Below are 20,310 nucleotides of genomic sequence, written 5' to 3'. Positions count from 1 at the left end.
GCTATTTTGTACTTTTATTTTACACATGATTTAAAAGGTTTTCCAGATATGACAGAGGAAAGAGCTAACTCTAAGAGGAGACATAATATTTTTTTAAGGCTCACAAAAACAGAAAACAAAAACATAACCAAATAAAGTAAGCCCATTGAAAAAAGAACAAAGAGTAAACGGCAGTTGAAGTGGAGAGAGAAAGCATGTATTTTTACTCCAGTGGAGAAAATATGACTGAGGGGACTTCCGCAGCAGTGGATCCACAGGAACAGCTGCGTATAAAGACAGATGTTCTATGTCTTTTTTGAGCTCTGAGAGCATATTTCCACGACAGTGCCCATGGTGATGTCACCAACTTGTGTGGCTGAATTAGTTTATCTCTGGAACCACAACTGCCCTTTGCCAATCTTACAGCAACACTTGTGCCTCCAAGGATCTATTAAACAGATCCTTCAGCAGGTCTACCAGCACTTCCCTGAACTCCCTTACAGGCCGATACAGTAAAAGTCGCGGGAAAGCGGGCAAGCGCCCGCTCTCCTGTGCGCACGATTCAGTAAAAAAAAATATTCAAATTAGGGCCTGCGGTAAAAAGTGGCGCTAGGGACACTAGCGCGTCCCTAGCGGAGCGGCAGCTGTCAGCGAGGTTGACAGCTGACGCTCAAGTTTGCCGGGGTCGGTTCTCAAACCTGCTGACAGCCACGGATTCGGAAACTGGACGCCGGCAAAATTGAGCATCCGGTTTTCAACCCGTGAGCCGTGGGCCGATTTTACATTTTTTTTTTTTTTTTTTAACTTTTGGGACCTCCGACTTAATACTGCCATGATATTAAGTCGGAGGGAGTACAGAAAAGCAGTTTTTACTGCTTTTCTGTGCACTTTCCTGGTGCTGGCAGAAATTAACGCCTACCTTTGGGTAGGCGCTAATTTCTGAAAGTAATATGTGCGGCTTGACTGCACATTTTACTTACTGAATCGCGCGGGAATAACTAATAGGGCCATCAACATGCATTTGCATGTTGTGGGCGCTATTAGTTTCGGGGGGGTTGGACGTACGTTTTCGACGTGCTATTACCCCTTACTGAATAAGGGGTAAAGCTAGCGTGTCGAAAACGCGTGTCCAAACTCGGGTTAACAGTGTGCTCTGGTGTATCGGCCTGCATGTAACCTAGGATGTATCTCACTGAGCCCTATGGCCTTGTTCACTTGCAGATTTGTCAGTTCCACTCAAACACTCTCTTCTGTAAATGGCGTGGTATCTTATCTACTGCACTCCCATCCATACTCTGGCCAACCAGCAAAGGACCTCTTGCAATGCCCTCTTTAGTGAACACTGAACTATTTAATATTTCTTTTTCCACATCTTTCTTCACACAATGCTCCTTGTCTCCTTTCAATCTTATACCACCTCTGACCTTCCTCCTTTCTCTGATATATTTGAAAATAGTTGTGTCACCTCACTTTACCTCTTTGACAATCCTTTCTTCCACTTGAGCTTTTGCCATCCTGATATCTTTCTCAGGGCTGGTGCAAGGTTATTAGGCGCCCTAGGCGAGCCTTTTGCCTGCTGGCTCCTACCGCATTCACACCCACCGAGTGTGTGCGCTGCTTTGGGTTGCGAGCAGGATGGACACTGCTCGCAGCTTGCCGAATCTCTACTCCTCTGCCGAGAGCAGGATAGGCTCTTCTCGCGGCTCCACATGGCTGCTTTTCCCGAGGCAACTGTCTAGTTCGCATAATAGGACGCATCAGCCCTGATCTTTCTTCATCTCTTTCAACTGCTCCAGTCTTTCTTGTGTTTTTTTCTTTTTGAGACCCTTTGTACTCGTGAATGCTGATCTTTTTGCATTCATTTTTAGCCACTTCTTTGGAGAACAGTAGTTGATGCCCTTTTCTCTTACTTTTATTACAAAAATGTATTGGGTCCACTGTTGTTCCACTTCACCTATATTTTCCCAACCATCCAGCTCTTCCTTCAAGGTATTTCTCCATTTTACCAAAGTCTATATTTTTTTGTTGATTCCTTAAGAGGGACACTTAGTCCAGATAATATATTACCACTTGCAATTGAAGCAGGAATGACTGGAGAGCAACCAGTGGTGGGGGATGGAGAGCTTAAGCAGGAGACGAATATAATTATACCTTCTGATATACCTGAGGTTACTATGGGTTCAATATGGACCGCAATAAAATCCCTTGAGAAAGCTATAGTGAAGTTGTCTCAAAATATCACTAGTACACCACAAAATGTCTCTAATTTGGAAAATTCAGTTACCTTAAATAAAATTAATATAGAAAAGTCAGAAAAACGCTTAGACAAGTAGAAGCGTTTCAACAAAAATTTGTAAAAGTGGAATTGATAAATGATAAAAAGTTGGAGTACTTGGAAAACACAACAAAATACCTGAATCTTAGAGTTTTGAATTTTCCAATGATTAGATTGACATCAGCTAAGGAAATGTTTAATAGATATTTAATAAAGGTTTTGAAGATGCAACAACAAAATATGCCTGTAATCTAAAAAATCTATTATCTGCCAATAAGTCGATCGATCTCTCTGAAGCATTGGAGACAAAACCCTGACCATAGTACACAAGTCTATCCACACCCATAATTCCAACTGGCTTGACCTTCCTTTCAATGCCTCCCAGTCCACTCGAGCTACCAGATCAGCCAGCAAAGGCACACTACATGTACCTTCCCTGAAAACAGCTCATCTTTCCTCGACCCGCGACCGTGCCATCTCTATTGCTGGTCCGGCTCTCTGGAACTCCCTGCCCGTCCACATGCGCCTTGAACCATGTATGATCAAATTTAAAAAGAAACTAAAAACACTACTGTTCAACCAAGTTTATTCAGAATAGTCCCTCCATCTCTCACACCACCTCCTGGTGACCTCCCCTTTCCTTATATTAAGGAGCTAATTATATTGTAAACTGTTACTTGTTCTTGTTACTTGTTCTTGTTTGTTAAACTATTTTTCTATACTGCCTTAGGTTAACCCCCTGCCCAGTTCTCCCTCCCTGTTGATATGTATTTTCAAGCCTTTTGTTATCATGCGAACCGGTATGATGTCCCCACTAATACCGGTATATAAAAGTTTCTAAATAAATAAAGTAAATAAAATATCGGTTGACACCGAAATAAAGACAAGAGCCACATTATTTGTGACTTTTGTCTTTACAGCTGACCGAGATGCAGTTTTAAAATTGTTTTCGAAACAGCGACTACAGCTGTTCCATGGCCAAAAGATCTGGATTTATCCAGACTTGGCCAGGTCAACTCAGTTAAGAAGGAAATGTTTTTTGAATGTTAGATCTGCTGTAGAAGCAATTGATGCTAGAATGATTCTCAAATTCCAATGTAGATGTGAGATCTATCATTTAAATCATAAATATGTTTTTTATGAAGTGACTCAGCTCCAGAAGTTCTTCAGTTCTCATACCCCAGGAACCAGAGGAAATGGTTAGAAGCAAGTAGTATTAATGTATCACCCAGTGTAAAACTCTGTTTCTTGTTGAAAAAAAGGGTCTAGACCCCTATATGTTTATTAACCCTTTATTTTTCCTTGAATAGCTCGTATTTACCTGTAATAACACAGGTATAAGGATTAATGGTATTGGATTTAATTAATTTTCTCCGATGGAAAATTTTCTACTTATAATATCTGTATTTCATTTATAATGTAATGTTATCAATTTTTGGAAACTTCAATAAAATTTAAAAAAAAAGTCTACATTTTTAAAGTCCAGGACTTGCCAATTAAATACTTCAGAGATATCAATGCACAGCAATACCCCCCATTCCTGGGGACGATAGGTGGTGGCTGAGGAAACGGGATTTGGCCAGCAGAATTGGCCGCAGGGCAACCTACAGCCTTTAGTTTTTCAGAGGACCCCCAGTTCCCTTCTTTCCCATCCATTAGTCTCTGGTGCCCTCTAGGGGGCACCAGAGAAGAGAATTTCTATTTTCCTTCAAGAGAAACCAAAGTAATAATAAAGCGCACAAATTCGGAAGACTAAAACCATCTATTTTTGGAAGCCAAATGCCTTCTCATTTGTGAAGTTTTCACCATATTTACTGGAAGTAAAAGTTGACGGAAGGACTGAGTGACCTTCTCCCCTCAACTTGTCCAAAGAGAAATTGCATGGCACAAACAGAAAGCAGCTGAGAACTTAATTCTCCTTGTTTTCTAAACTAAGAAGCTCTGCCATTAACCCAAGCCTTGCCTCAGAGACCCATAACCACCACGTCCTCCTCCTCCTCCTTTCTCGGGCCTAGCGGAGGACGGAGCCCGCCCTTTAAAGTCAACGGAAGTGACGTAGAGCCGCGAGATTCCTTTCTGCAGGCGCAGTGAGAGAGAGAGAGTGAGCGATGGCGGCTGCGGTGGCCGTGGAGGAGCAGCAGCCGCGCCGGGACGAAGGAGGGCCGCTGGCCTCCGCCGCTGCGTCCCCGCGGCTCTCCCCGGCCGCCCTGGAGCAGCTCCCGCAGAACAACACGCTGGTCGGGCTGCCGATCGTGGCCATCGAGAACATCCTGAGCTTCCTGAACTATGACGAGATCAGCCAGCTGCGCCTGGTGAGCCGCGCGGGCTGACGGCCGAGCGCTCCCCTCTCGCCCCCTCCCCCCCCCCCCCGGGGGGCAGCCCCGGATTTCCCTCCTCCCGCCCGGGGGGGGGGGCAGCGGCCATAGATGGAAGCCGTGATCGCGGCCCGTTCAGCCGCTGCGAGGCGCTCCATTACTTGGTAGGGTCGGGCAGACGTGAGCAAGGGGGCTCGCTGCTTCACGTATTTTTGGAAGCATCCAAATCTGGAAGTAGTCTTATGGTTGGGAAATCTATATCGGATCAGATCTGTGTCTTTTATTATTGTTTTTCATTCAAAACCAGCACTTTTTAGAAAACAGATATTGTACCAACTATCCAGGTTTGGGTGAACTGCAGCCTAAGATCTGGGGAGAAAGTCAAATAATGTTGTGGGCACGTTTTAAGGGGGCATAGGGGTGGAATGGAGGAGAGATAATAAGCAGCTTGGAGTTTGAAAGCCAAAAAAAATGTTTTCCTTTTAATTGATCTGACGAAATAAATACGATTAGTTTGAATGTGCCTGCAGTCCTCGGCGGTACCAAATTTAATCTGCTTTGAAGCGTCACCAAAAGACGGAATATAAATAAAAACATATTGTTACATTAAAAGAAGATGTGACCATTCAAGTTTGAAAGTTGACTGTAATGTAAAAAATGTTTTTTGTTTACAAGTGTACTTTTCTAAGGAAGATGACAAGCAGCATTATATTAGACACCTAAATAGAATAAGTATAGCAACTTTATGCAGTATAATAAAGGCATACTCATAATCTAGATATATACAAAAAAGTCAACAAATACATTGTAGATGACATTTTTTATTTTATTTTAATGGAATAGGTTTGTGACTAGCATTTGAGAGCTCTTCTCCCTTCATCAGATCAGCACAAAATGAGCTGAGGATGATATTGCCTGAATATATAAATAAAATGTATAATGGATTACAGCATTTCCATTTTATATTCAAACTTGTAAAAGGATGTGAGGTGAGAACGTCTTTAAGGAAAGGGTGAGAAAATGGAGGGAGCCATTTTATAGCTAAAACATAGAAACAGAAATGTAATGGCAGAAGAAACCATATAGCCAGTCTAGTCTGCCCATTCACACTATCTGCTCAGCTCTACAATCCCTACCACATCCTCAGAGATCCCCTGTGCATGTCCCATGCTTCTTTGAATTCAGATTCTGTCATTGTCTCCATCATCCCCACTGAAAGGCTGTTCCATGCATCTATCATCTTTTTGTGAAGAAATACTTCCTTAGATTACTCCTGAGTCTACTTCCCATTTTACTCTCATGCCATGACACCTCCAGAGTTTCCATTCTGTTGAGAGGTCTACCTTCTGTGCATTGATACATTGGAGGTATTTAAATATCTTTATATTATCTTCCCATCCTGCCTTTCTTCTAGGATATACAACCTCCCCCGGTTAATGAGTTAATTGTAAAGCACTGTTGCAAATGTTCATTTTATTTAGCACAGTTGCAATGTTTCTGTTAATTGTCAACCGATGTGAGGTTACTAAACAAATATCGGTATATAAAAACTGCAAATAAATAAATATTTAGATCTTAAAGTCTGCTCCCATATGCTTTAGAACAAAGATCACTGACCATTTTAGTAGCCACTCTGGACTGACTCCATCGCGTTTATATTCCTTGAAAGTAAGGTCTCCAGAATTGTACACCGTATTCCAAATGAGATTTTGCCATGGACTTCTACAGGTGCAATGTCTCCCTCTCTTTCCCCTCCACACTCAAGCATCTTTCTGGCTTTTGCCATCACCTTAGCCACCTGCTTGGCCACCTGAAAGTTATCGGGTATGATCACCCCTAGATTCATTCTTGTTCCATGCTTAGAAGCATTTCACCCTTAGCCTGTACCACTCCTTGGTTTTGCAGCTCAGATGCATGACTGCATTTTTTTTTTTTTTTTTTTAGCATTAAATCTTAGCTGCCAGACTCTAGACCGTTCGTCAAACTTCGGTAGATCCCTCCTCCATATTTTTCACACATTTGTGCAAGTGGATATTGGTATTGTCTGCAAAAAAAAAAAAAAAAAAAGCTTTTGTTAATTCCCTCTTGTTCGATGTAAATCGATGTGATATGACTTATGTCATGAACGTCGGTATAGAAAATAAATAAAAAAGACAAACGTTTTCCAAGAGTATTGCTTACAAAAATGTAAAAAAAAAAAGGCCCAAAGACTGATCCCTGCAGCGCACCACTAGTAATGAATGTCCTTCTCACTACCCTTTGTCATTTCTCGCTCAACTGTTTTCTAACCCAGTCAGTCATTTTGGGGCCCATACCAAAGGTACTCAGTTTGTAAATTGCTCCTGTTGAACCGTTTCAAAGGCCTTAATGAACTCTAAGTGCATCTAGTACTCTTCCCAACTGTCTGGATTCTTCTAACAAAACCTACCTCTGGTAAAACCAATTCTGTCTTGGATTTTGTAATCTACTGCATTCCAGAAACCACACTTCTGTTTTTTTGCACCATTTCCATTAATTTACTTACCACAGAGGTCAGACTTCGCCTTTCTTTTGGTTTTGGGAAGAGGAACCATATCTGCCGGTCTCCAGTCCTCTGGAACTACCCTGGACTCTAAAGCATTGAAAAGATCAGCCAGTGACGCTGTTAGAACTTCTCTGAATTCTCTTAATATCCACCGATGTATCCCATCCGGCCCCATCACTTTATCTGCTTCAAGTTTAGCTAGCTCTTCACTAACACACTTTACTGGAAATTGTTTTGAAGTTTACCTCGCTTCCAATCTTATTTTTGTCTGTTTTTAATGGTCCTTTTCCTGGCCCTTCTTCAGTACAGGAAACAAAGATTTGTTAAGCAATTCTGCTTTTTCCTCATCAGCCTTCACCTCCTGAGACCCCCAAGTATGTCTTCTTTTTGGAGGAAGATAGGCAACACTATCTGGAAAAGCTAGGAAAGTAGTCAAGAGAGTGAAGATGCAAATGGAAGAAAAATAGGAAATATAGTAAAATGGGGGGCTTGTTTGAAAGATGTTAGTGATAGAAGGATATGCACAAGTGACCTTGTGAGACTTGGGAGAAGAAGAGGAAAATGTAGAGGATCTGGGTTCACCGAGGAAAGGCCAGGAGAAGGATCAAAGAGAACGAGTGTCACTAGACTGGAAGGGAGGTAAACCTCAAACGATGTTCAGAAGACTGTTAGCGAAAGGCAAGAAAAAGGTCTTAAGTTTCGTTACTTCAAAACATTCGGTTATTTAAATTTCTTGGGCTCCTAAATAGTTCTTGAATTTTCTCGTTTCCTCTCTTGATCATAAAGGTGCACTGATCGAGCCTGGAAAGACATTCCTGTACAGCAGTGTCAGCTTGTTCCTACCTGTGATGTGTTAGTTGGTCTGTAAAAGGTTGATTCTTGTGTTTTCACTACTGGTTCACTTTTGCTAACTTAGCATCCCTCTTCTACATCTGAATGTCTTTCCCATGTGGGTAACTGTAGGGTCCCTGGGATATGTGCTGGCCTGGCACAGTTTGCAGTGTGGTATCTTGATCAAGTTATTTTTTTGTGCTTTTTTTTTTCTTCAAGTTGCTCTGAAGCTTGTTTCTCACCAGTTTTAGGTTGATTGTTGGAAAGTTAAAACCGGAGGTGCAGGGAGTATTTCTTTAGGTGATTTCATCTTCCTTTGGCAGTGGTTGGAGGACTCTGATTTTTCAGTCTCTGGGTTGTAAATTACTGCAAGAGGTAACTGCTCCGTGGCTATTCTGGATACTTTTTTTTTTTTTTTTTTCTGGTAGGTTTTCTCCGAGTGTTAATTGAAGGCGACTACTTTCTTGGAGATCCTATTCTATTTGGCTCCACTAAAACAAACCGCAGTGAAAAGCCTACAGGCCCATTCTGTAAAAAGTGCGGGAGAGCCAGCGCTCCGTGTTGAACGCCCAGGCACCTTTCCTGGGCGCGCGATTCTCTATTTAAATTAGGTGTCGCGCTAAATAAGGAGGCGCTAGTGACAACTGTGCATCCCTAGCACCTCCTTATTAGCATCAGGGATGGCTGTCAGCGGGTCCGATAACGGACGCTCAATTTTACTGGTGTCGATTTTTGAACCCGCTGACAGCTACGGGTTATGAAAATGGACGCCGGCAAAATTGAGCGTCTTTTTTTTTTTTTTTTTTTAAATCCGCTGACCGGGCAGATTTTTTTTTTTTTTTAAATTTTTGGTGCTTCCGACTTAATATCACTCGGATATTAAGTCAGAGGGGGTACAGAAAAGCAGAATTTTCTGCTTTCTGTACACTTTCCCGGGTTGCTTAGATCTTAACGCCTGCCCTTGGCTTGGCCGCACATTTTCCTTTCAGTATCCCAGGCGACTAATAAGCTCATTAACATGCATTTGCATGTGATGAGCGCTGTTAGTTTTTGCGAGGTTGGCCGCGCAGTTTTGAGCCGCTCTTACCCCTTATTTTTTTTTTTGAAGAAATTAATTTATGATCCCTAAAGTCTAGATGTTTTGTTTAAATTTGAATGGTTTATAACTTTTTTTTTTTTTTTTCTTCTTTATATCAAAAGGAAATGCAAGAAGAGTCGGGACAGAAATGTTGGTTTGCATCCAGTGAGGTGTTGGTTTTTGTTTTAACCAAGTGCACCAGCTCTGAATTTTGTTTTACAGCAATATGATGTTTTTGAGATTTCATATGCAAGTCCCTTAAGCAGCAGCAAAGAGAGAGGCTTGACAAGTGCAGTGTCCTGTTACCCCCCCCCAGTGTTTGGAAGAACCCTTCTTAATGGGAGGTAGGAAGGCTGCGTACACGCCGAGGCCTTGTATGGCGTAATGTGGACGTGGCTCCTTTAAGTACCTGGGTCTAAAGCTTTTCAAGAAGAGAGAGACGCTAGATGCAATGTAAGAATCTGTACACAACAGCCACGAAGGTGCCACTTCAGCTGATTCGTTCCAGCAAGATTGTTTGGGCTGTCAAGGGCTGCATGCCAATAGCTCTTTGCCAAATTGATCTCTGTTTGTCTGCAGTGATGCAAGTATGAATTAGGTCTTTCTTTTCCATTTTGATTGAAGGGTGGAAGGAAAGGTAGCAGCTCCTCTAAAATGTACATATGTATGCTGGGATGAGTTAGACCCTTACAGATCTGGTGAACCTTACTCGGGCACTCCCTCTCTCCAGCTTACCTTGTGACACCAGCTCCAGCACAGCGCTCCTTTCTTTGGCAGTATTGGCTTTTCCCCTCAGGACCTTGTGTGATAGAATTGACACTCCCAAAATTTTGGCACTTTAGTCAACCGCCTAGCTTGACAAATGGAGGAAGCACCAGCCCTGCTTAGTCAAGTCGATTTATAAGCAACACTCTGCAGCAATATGCAACTGTAGGAAACAGATACTGTTCCAAGTAATCCACTTATAGCTAAAGCCAACCTTTTCATTTCAGCATGTAACTTGTCAGGCGTAAAAATGTTTCTTATTTTTGCTGACTCGGAGGCCAGAATGAGGTAAATATCTCTGGAAGCTCTCTGTCGGCATTCAGTTGATGTGGATTCTTGTATGGGAGAAATTGCTCACTCTGTGAGGGTCCTTCCAGAAGTGCATACATGGGTTACTTTTGCCTCACTAGAGTACATCTGATATGATTCATGAAATATTCTACCTGGGATAGAAAAGACCACAGAAGGGCAGCAAGGCCCATCTAATCTGCCCAGTTCCACTCCTGCTGCAGTGCCAGAGTCCCCAATGGATCTCCAGCTTTCCCCTCATGTCTTTATAACTCTGGTTCCTCTATGCTTATCCCAGGCTTTCTTGAATTCTGTTAATGATTTTACTCCAGCAACTCCTGTAGGAGACCATTCCATGCATCCTCCACTCTTCCCGTGAAGAAATATAGTATATTCCTCCTAAGTCTACCCCTCTAGACCCTCGTACTGTGTGACCTATTGTTCTAGAACAGTCTTTCCTCTGCAAAACATTGCTTCTTGTACATTGATCCTTTTTGAGGTATCTGTCTCTACCATATCACCTGTCCTTCCTCTCCCCTAGCATATACAGAATTTCTGGTCCTGAAATCTCATCTCTTATGTGTGGCATAGATCAGCTCCATTTTGGTAACCTTTCTCTAGACTGTCTCCATTCAGCCTATAGGCTTGCAGAGATACGGCCTCATGATTTGGACATAATCTTCTTGGGAAGGTCTTGCCAATGATTTGTATACAGGCCTTATTGCCTCCTTTTTTTTTTTTTAAACTGGCTATCCATCTCCCTGGGTACCATAGCATCGTTTTGGCCGCTGCCTTCTCGCGCAGACTCCCTATCTTGATATACCTTTGGATATAATCTTGTGGTGGCCGTCCTGGTTGCATGTCTCTTACCCTGGCCATGTATTGCTCCTTGGGGTTTCTGCACCCCAAATATATGGGTCTGTGATCCTTTTTTTTTTTTTTTCTCATTGATATTAACTGTCGAGCATTCGATCACTTCTCAAGCTTTCTTAGATCTCTTTTCATTCTCTCTACTCCCTCAGATGTATCCACTCATTTGCAGATCTTCGTCGTCTACAAAAGATAAACTTTTTTTTTTCTAACTCCCTCTGCAATGTTCCCAACTGTTGGCTAGTAGTGCTATAAATCTAATTTGCATACTGCTGGGTTGGCCGTGCTTGAATTAATTGCTAATCCTCATGAGAACTGATCTAAGAATTTTCCCCAGATGCACAACGTCGCAGCAAATTCTTGATTCATCGGGCCTGTAGTGAATTTCATGACACTGAATTCTACCCACATTTTTTGAAAGGTTCACTGTAAGTGACTTTACAGAGATGATCACTATATTGTTTATTAAACCTTTTTAGGTTTACAAATTAGAAAAGCTTCTTAAATCAGTATTGTAGCCTTTATAACCAATTCCTCTCTGGTTCCTCTATGTGGCTTTGTGTTTGCTGTAAGAATATAAGAACGGCCATGCTGGGTTAGAAAAAGGTCCATCAAGCCCAGCACTCTGTCTCTGACTGTGGCCAGTCCAGCAAATCCCCAATAGTTGATCTGTTTCTTGTTTCTCATTCCCAGGGATAAGCGCTGGCTTTCCCAAGTCTTCCTGGCTAATAACTGTTTATGGACTCTTCCTTCAGGAACTTGTCCTGCCCACTTTTGACCACATCCTCTGGCAACCGGTTCCATGGCTTCACTGAGTACCAAGTGAAAAAAATACTTTCTATGATTTGTTTTAAATCTGCCAGTTATTTTCATGGCGTGTTCCCTAGTCCTAGTGGTGTTTTGAAAGGATAAGGAATATTCATATTTACTTGTTATACCCCACTCAAGATGTTGTAAACTTCAATCTTACCCCCTCTGTTGTCTCTTCCAAGCTAAAGGGTCCCAATCTGTTTAGCCTCTCTCCATCCCCTTTATCATTTTCGTCACCCTTCTCTGTGCCTTTTCTGTGTCCACTCTATCTTTTTTGAAATGGGGGCGAACAGAACTGCACATAATACTCCAGGGGCAGTTGCATCATGAATCTATATAAAGTTGTTATATTCTCAGTTTTGTTCTCTATTCCTTTCCAAATAATTCCTAACATTGTTTGACTTTTTGACTGCCATCATGCACTAAGCATAAGATTTCAAGGTATTCACAAGGACTCTGAGACCCTTTTCCTGGCTGGTGACTCCTAACGTAGTTATAAAGTAATACTGCAAAATATATGTATGATAAATCCAGAGGGAGAGTGAGTTTTAGGGTTTTTGTGAGGTTTTTAATGAATTTTCATAGTTTTGGGTGACAGCAGCAATGTCATCGGAGAATTATTGTCCTCTTTAGAATATCCCATTCTCGAGTGAAAGTTTAGAGAAGGTGGTAATACTTCAACTCCAGGAATGTTGGTTTGGTTATTTAGATGCCCAGCAATCAAGATTTAGGGACTACTACTACTATTTATCACTTCTGTAGCGCTGCTTGACGTATACAGTGTTGTACAAAAACTATATAAGGGATAACCCCGGTCTCAGTAGAGCTTACAACTTAAGACAAAAGTGCAAAAAAACCTTTTATTTATTAAACTGGTTAAAATCAATAAGATTGTAAACGGGCTAATCAGGGGATTAAATTTAAAATCTGAGAGAAAGTGGATTTTAAGACTGGTCTTTTGAATAAGACAAAAAAGGGAGCATGAAGCACCAAATTGGGCAATCCATTCCAAGCGTACTGTGCAGCCAGGTAGAAAGCATGGATTCGGGAACTGGCGGTAGAGGAGAAGGGCATAGATAGGACTTGCCTGGTGAGCGGAGTTCACGAGGAAGGGTTGTAAGGAGATAGGAGCTGCAGAGTGAAGTACCGTAGCGCTGAAGCTGCTCTTATAGCAATAACCGATATTCTGCTGTTAGATACAGATCAGGAATTGATTCAGTTCTGTAATTATTAGATCCTAGTGAGGCTTTGATACCATCGAAGTAACTCTTATTGCAGCAGTTATCCACCATGGGAGTAGCTGATTTGTCTTTAGAATGGATGTTTATTTTTGGACCAAAAGGAGCAGTGAGTGAGGTGATCGCATTGGTAGATGACCTAAAAATATTCAGAATAATTACCGTAAAGCACAAGCCTGTTGAAGAACTACAGGTGGGCCTGACTAGAATAGGGAACTGAGCATTTAAATGGCAGATAGAATCTATGTGGACAAGCACAAAGTGACGCACATAGGGGGGAAAAAAAATCCTAACATTAGATACACAATACTGCTTTCTGTATTAGGAGTCATCCAGGAAAAGGATGTCGAATTCATTGTGGACAATGCATTGAAATCTCAGTTAAGTGTGCGTAGGTGGCTTAAAAAAAAAAGGAAATAAAATATTGGAAATGATTTGGAAAGGAATGTAGAATATAGAAACATAGAAATGACGGCAGAAAAGGACCAAATGGTCCATCCAGTCTGCCTCGCAAGCTTCTGGTAGGATCTGCCGTGCCGTGCAGGTTACCCCCGTACCTATCAATTTCCCAGACTATCAGTGAGGGTCCTTGTTGGTGGTTGAGTCCAATTCCCCGATACCTATTGCCGTTGAAGCAGACTGCAGTAAAACTGAGAATATCATGATGCTTCTGTCGATCCATGGTGAACTGCACCTGGAGTGTTGCGTGCACTTCTGGTTGTCCCATATCTTAAAAAAAATAAAAAAATGTAGAAAATTTACCGAGGCAGCAAAAAATGATACAGGGATGTGGAACGAGTCTTTTATAAAGAGAAGCTAAACAGATGAGGGCTGTGCAGCTTGGAGAAGAGTTGACAGGTGGGATATGATAAAATGTTTAGAAAATCATGCGTGGGGTGGAACAGTGATAGATTTATTTAAAATCATTTAATACCTGCTCCCTTTGAAGTTTGGGATGGGGTACGTCGTAACACACAATAAAAGAAGATAAATTGGGAACAGTTATGTATTCTTTCAAATAGTACAAATGACTAGGGGACACTTTATGGAATGAACTGGGTAGCAGATTTCAAAGAAATTGGAGGAGAAAATTTTTATTTCACGCACTGTACAATGAAGCGCCGGAATCTGTTGCTGGAGGATGTGGTAAAGGCATCTAGCGTAGCAGAATTTAAAAGCGGCTTGGATGAGTTCCTCAAATCAAAATCCATAAACAGTTAATTATTAGCCAGGTAGACTTGGGGGAAGCCACTGCTTATCCTTGGGAGTGGGTAAGAAGAAATGGACCTACTCTTTGGGATCTGGATTGGCCACAGTCAGACAGGAAGCCGGGCCTGATAGACACTTGGTCTGGCCCATCTTATGTTCTTACCATGGTGTGAATTATTTTTTTGGAATGACCCCTGTGATCACGACTCCTTGATTCTCTGTCAGCATTGTGATCCCAGTGTTTATCTGTTTCTGGGACTTGTGAATAGTTTTAGCTGTCTGTAGTGGAAACTCTTCTTCAAACAATGGAGTAAGAACCATACTGGCTTGATGTTCCAGACACGGGTTTATTACCTTCTGGCTTGTGTGATTGTGCCTTAGCTTGTCCAGTTTTTGCCTTTTATTGTGATATCTTTGTGGATTGATGTTATCTCCCTTTGCTGCTGATTACTGTGCTGCATTCATGCTTCACATGACTGGACTAGAACTACACAGGGCCTCGGACTGCCAGCACCGCTGCAGCCCAATTTGCGAACTCCATTATGGTGGACTTAGAAAGAAAGAGATTTAAAAATATATATTCAAATGCTTTCTCTTTAAAATTACAGAGGACTATTGTGGGAAGCTGTGTGCATTGTCCTCCTTTTACCCGTTTGCCTATTTTGGCCTTCTAATGTTGCCTCCCCATTCCTATAGGATCCAGAAGGGATCTCTGACTACGAAACGGCAGCAGCATTGGCAGGTTGTGGAATAATCAGAAGGGAGGGTTGAGGGTGCTGAGGCATTTTTGTCAGTGTTTCATAGACTGGGATAGGCAAAGTTCATCACTACCCCTCCCCCCTCACAGGCTCTTGCCTGCTCCGAAAAAGGGGGAGAGAGCCTCCTTGCCCCTTCCTAATTTAGACTGCACATGTGTCATACGCCCTGACTTTTAAGGGGTGCAGTAATACTCTTTCTGCCCGCCAGGCCCTAGAGCATCGCCTTCATGGGGCAGGCTTAACTAGGCTGAGGAGCAAGAGACCCAGTCCTGCCACCCGGGCCGTACCACCGCTGTAATGGGGAGTTGGTGGTTATCTTTGACGGAGGATTTTTATTTCTCTCACCTTGCTGTCTCCAGGTTTGTAAGCGAATGGATCTGGTCTGCCAGAGAATGCTGAATCAGGGATTTCTGAAGGTGGAGCGCTACCACAACTTGTGTCAGAAGCAGGTCAAAGCACAGCTCCCAAGGTAAGTACAGCCTGCAACAACTAATTCTGCGCTTCAGCGGGACCAGTAAGGTAAGTGGCTCAACAGGCTTAATGGTTTTCTTTAGGAAACGTCCTTGGTGAACAAACCTGTTCAAGGAAAGTCGATGGAAACCCCTCCCCTTTCTGATTGGCTCTTGTGCAGACGGCTGGGATTTGCCTATAAGTTCAGGCCTAGACTTGTGCTTTCTTGATGTTCTTGCAACAGGTAACTTCAAACTTCTCCCCAAAAAGGAAGAAATGTGGTTTTTTACTTGCCCTTTGAGGAAAAAATTAGGTTTGGGTTTTGGCTGGTACAAAAAACTCAAACTGCAGCCAAAAACAATTTTCATTCCTTCCTTTTTTTTTTTTTGTTTTGTTTTGTGCACCAGATTGAAAGGAAAGCTCATCCCTATGAGAGGCATTGCCAGCTTTCCTTACTACCGAAGCTTGTTCTGAAAGCTTTCAGTTTAAGAGCATTTTTAGTGCGGACTTGGATACGTTTCTTTTTCGACTTCTGCCCGTTGCCTCTCCAAGCTCTCTCCACATCTCTGTTCATTCTTGTTCAAACAAAAAGCTTGCCCGCTCTGATGAAGAAAAGGGGGCCTAGCTGGGCTGCAAGCCAAAGGAGAATCCTCCTAAAAACCTGGGGGGAGGGGGTGTTTCCTAACCCTTTTTGTTTAGTCTTGGAAAAATTCTTCATCCATTTGGCTTTGTGTTTGTCTACTAATTTTAAGAAATTGGCAAGTGACAGGATTGACTGTATTACAGTGACTCGGTATGTGACGCTGCTGTTTACACTTATTAATGGTAAGATGGTGATCGGCTCCTTTAGATGTAGGACAGTACAGAGAATGCAATGCAGTCTTGGGTTTTATACTTTTCATTACTATGAGCCAACAATATCTGCTATAGGAGATGTCCAGTGACCTCGACCCCATTCTGGGTTCTGAGAAAGCAGCTTTAAAGAGTTTGATATCTCAGGGTAGGCTCCCAAAGAAGGAAAAGAACCGTTGGCCATTCTAAATAGTGCCAGAGTAAGTTAGTGAGTTAAGTTTTGCTAGTGCAAGAAGCCGATGTAAAGTTTGACTTCCTTCTCCTTCCCACAAATCAGGAAAGGATCTCGGATCTGCCACAGTCGAGGGAGCAGCAAGACGCAGAAGATGGTAGGGGCCGCATGAGGCACCGAGAAGAGTGCATAAGCAGTGTGAGGGATCCCTTCTGGGGCTGTCTCCCTTGGTGCTGAAGAAACCAGCACTTCAATGCAGGTGCCTGCCTCCTTTATAGCACAGAAGATCCCTATGGTGCCAAGTCACTTATTCTCTCCAGACCTGCCCAGTCTGTGTGCCATTAGTCTCTCTGATGGAGAGCTTGCTGGCATGCTAGGACGCAGTCATTCTCCTCGGCCGGGGATTCTAGGATGCCTTCAATCTCATCGGAGCAGAGCTGCTTGGTGCACAAAGGCAGGCATATTTCAACCATGGAAGTAAGGGCTTTGGTACAGAGTGGCCCTGTTGGGGTCAACGATCAAACCAGGCACTGGTCAGTGAGATGCATCAGCACAGCCGGTGGGACATGCATCGGAACCTGTGGCTTCTACAGTGCAAAGGATTCCTCTGCTGTTGTGAGCCTAGCTATCTGAATTGGTGAATTTCTTTTTCCTCCTTAACCCCTGAAGACAAGAGGGAAGTTGGACCCTCTCCTGTCCAGGATGGAGGAGCTTTTCCCACACATTGGGTCCTCACAGGGTCTCACCTCGGGGACTTCTGGTGCTATGAGTGATTCCATGTCCTAAGGGGTTAGATTCACCACCTCAGAGGGAATCGCTTCATGGATCAGAAGTATGTGGGGTTTACTCACTCTGAGTTCCTTCCTGTTTCTCTCTCCTTATCAGGATCCTGATTAAGCATCTTTCTGTGGTCAGGTGAGGAATATTTTATGGGGATTTCTCCAGATCCACTGCTGCGCCTGTTTCAGCATAACATCTTTGGAAGATCTCCACTACTCTCGCTTTCTGAACAAGTTAGTGAAGATGCTTTCCATCAAGGTGAAGAAGAGCAGGTCTCAAGAATGCATATTTTTGGTTTGTTTGCAATTTTTTCAGCCTCTGAGGGATTTTGTAGCCACCCCAATACTTGTTCTCTTTAAGAATCTGTAAATGATACTGTGGCAGGCTCAAATATGTCTTCTAGCAGCCGGGAAAATTGATTGGAAGCCATAGGGTCCTGGTCTCAGTGTTTCGGTGCAGTCTGACTGCTGCACCATTCCTTTGTGGTGGAGTCTGCATTGAAATGGATGAGGCACGCCAAGGATCACTCTAATGCTCCTCTTGGAAAGTATCCAAAGGTGTTGGATGTATTTGGGAAGAAGGTCTTCTAGGTGTCCTTGCTTTGTGATCTAATTGTTGCACAGCAATCTATGGTGCCATACCTGCATGAGCGTTCCAAAACTGAAACCTTTAATGGAGTCATTGGACCTTGGGCATGCGGATTTTCAACAAGCTGTAGAAGATGCAGAGAAGTGAGAAGCATATCATCCATTCTACCTCTGAAGCCTTTAATATTGCAGCCAGAAGCTCTGTTGGAGCCAGGAGGCTTGTGTGGCTGAGTGAATGACTTCTGGGAAGATGTATTCGATCATCTAGTGCAGTCATTGTCTGCAGCAGCAGAAGACTAGTCAGCTCTTACCAGATGGCCTGGACTTTGCCTACAAGTGCCCATTTTTCCAGAGATGTCCCTTCTGTCCTTTTCAGTATCATCAAGCTTTTCCTAATCTGCCACATTAGGTGCTGGCAGAGGGCTAAGCATCAGCCAAAAATCCAACACATTTATGATGTCCTTGAGCTCTGCCGTCTCTGGTGGGGAGAAGGGTACAATCCTTCCTTCCAGAATGGGTCCGCATCATCAAGGACGAGTGGGTTCTTAAGATTATGGAATATGGATATCACTTGCATTTCTTTCACTCTACTCTCTCAGCAGACTTCAGTCTATTTCTGTCCCATCTGATGCGCAACTGCAGCTAACGTCTCTCCTTCAGCAGAAGGTGATTGAGCTTGTTCCAGTTCACTATGGTCAGGGGTCTATGCCTCAATACTTATCCCCAAGAAGTCAGGAGGATTGAGGTCTATCCTGGATTTATGGAAACTGAACAAATTGATCCAAGAGAGGTTCAAGATGAACTACAGTACTTCCATACGATTCTTCCTTTCATTCAGCCAAAGGATAGGATGTGCACTCTGGATCTGAAAAATGCTTATGCACGCATCATCATTCCCTCTGCTCATCAAACATGTTCCTCGGGTTTGTGGTGAAGTACGCACTACCAATACAAAGTACTTCCGTTTGGTCTCACAGCAGCTCGGGGTGTGTTCACAAAATGCCTTGATCATAGCTACACAGCTTCATTGGCAGGGAGTCTATATATTCCCATATTTGGACGATTCATTGGTGACTGGCCTGTCTCTGGCAAGAGTACTAGAATTCTTCAGCACAACTGTCTGGCTTTTCCAGCCTTTGGGGTTCCTAGTCTGTTTTCCAACTCACACTTGGTTCTATCCCAAAAGATACATTTCATAGGAACCTGCTTCAGGAGACAGTGTTTCATCCTGTCAGTCAGAATCTTAATAGGCCTAGTGAGGCCCTTGTATAGCAAGACTGTATGTGAACAAGGTCAATCTTTCTTCTTCTAGGTCACATGGCTGCAGCAGTGCATGTGATCTGACTCATCTGCACATGTGGGGCCTTCAATAGAGACCCTCTGAGGCCAGTATACCACTAAATCTCTGTAACCCCTAGGATGTAAGTGTCTCTTCAATGATGGATATCATCTCATGATGTGTCCTGATATATCAAGTGTCCCTGTCTGACATCTGCTCCAGGGGGTGGGGAGTGCACACCAGTGCTGCATGGACCCAAGGGATGTGGTCCCTGATAGACAGTCACCTGCAAATCAACCATCTAATGCTATGAGCCATCTGTAGGGCCCATCTGTTGGTTTCAGTTTTTATTTTTTCCTGGGAATTTATCAGTGCTTGTTACAGCCAAAATGGGAGAAATCTGTGGAAAAAGGCTCATCATTTTTGTTCTTGTTGTAATAGATAAATTCTCAGGAAAAATAAAATAAAAACACTGAAAAATGCTTTAGTAGTAAAATGAAGGTTCCTAGCCATCCATTATGCCTTAAGGACTTTCTCATTTGCTGTCAGGCAAGAGAATATTGATTCAGGTGGCCAGGTTCTGTGTAAACAAGAAAGGAACACAGGATTGTTTGCTTTCTGTGCAGAGGCCCTCTGAATCTGGTCATGAGCCAGTCATTGCAACACCCATTAGGAATCTGGAATATGTTGGCAGACTGTCTCAGCAGAGTGCTATAGCTATATATGAGTGGTCTTTGAATCTAGGAGTTGCAGATGACTTGTTGAGGCATTAGGAAATGTTGGTGATCAACACGTTTACCTTTTGAGTACAACAGGAAGCTCAAGGTTCTTCGCTATGCATCTGAGTATCTATAGGTTGGCTTCCACTGCTTTTCTGCTAGATTGGAGTGCCGATCTACTCTATATGCATTTCTGCCAATGACTTTTCAGAAGGCCCTTCAGGACAGATGAGCGTGATAATCATAGCACCAGACTGGCTGTAGCAAGTGTGATATCCATTAGAGATGTCTAACTCTCATCACACAAGAAGATGACAGACTCTGCGAACACAAAGTAGCTTCCTCCTTATACTTTTTTTTTTTTAAACGGTTTTTGAAAAATACAAACATGAGAGAGACAAAAGAAAAGAAACAAATCAAGAAATAAAACAAATATAATAGGAAAAAAATTTTCATTTCTTTATCTAAAGTAATAAGATATAGAGGGAGCCAGGCAAACAGAGGAGAAAATAAGGAAAATCATTTTAAAGT

At 42.8% G+C, this 20,310-nt stretch overlaps 1 protein-coding gene across 1 annotated transcript in view; it reads left to right on the top strand.

Annotated features, from left to right (window-relative positions):
* Positions 1–4,318: 4,318 nt before the first annotated feature.
* The window catches only part of LOC115086780 (F-box only protein 28-like), a 78,335-nt gene continuing 62,343 nt past the window's right edge, over positions 4,319–20,310 (top strand). Inside the window, exons 1-2 of the mRNA XM_029593099.1 lie at positions 4,319–4,566; positions 15,300–15,409. Coding sequence (XP_029448959.1) covers positions 4,363–4,566; positions 15,300–15,409 — 314 coding nt within the window. The 5' untranslated portion in view covers positions 4,319–4,362. The remainder of the gene's footprint in view (positions 4,567–15,299; positions 15,410–20,310) is intronic.

This window comes from Rhinatrema bivittatum, chromosome 3 (genome assembly GCF_901001135.1).
Source record: "Rhinatrema bivittatum chromosome 3, aRhiBiv1.1, whole genome shotgun sequence".
In the NCBI taxonomy this organism is placed as follows: Eukaryota; Metazoa; Chordata; class Amphibia; order Gymnophiona; family Rhinatrematidae; genus Rhinatrema; species Rhinatrema bivittatum.
This window is presented reverse-complemented; position numbering and strand designations above follow the sequence as displayed.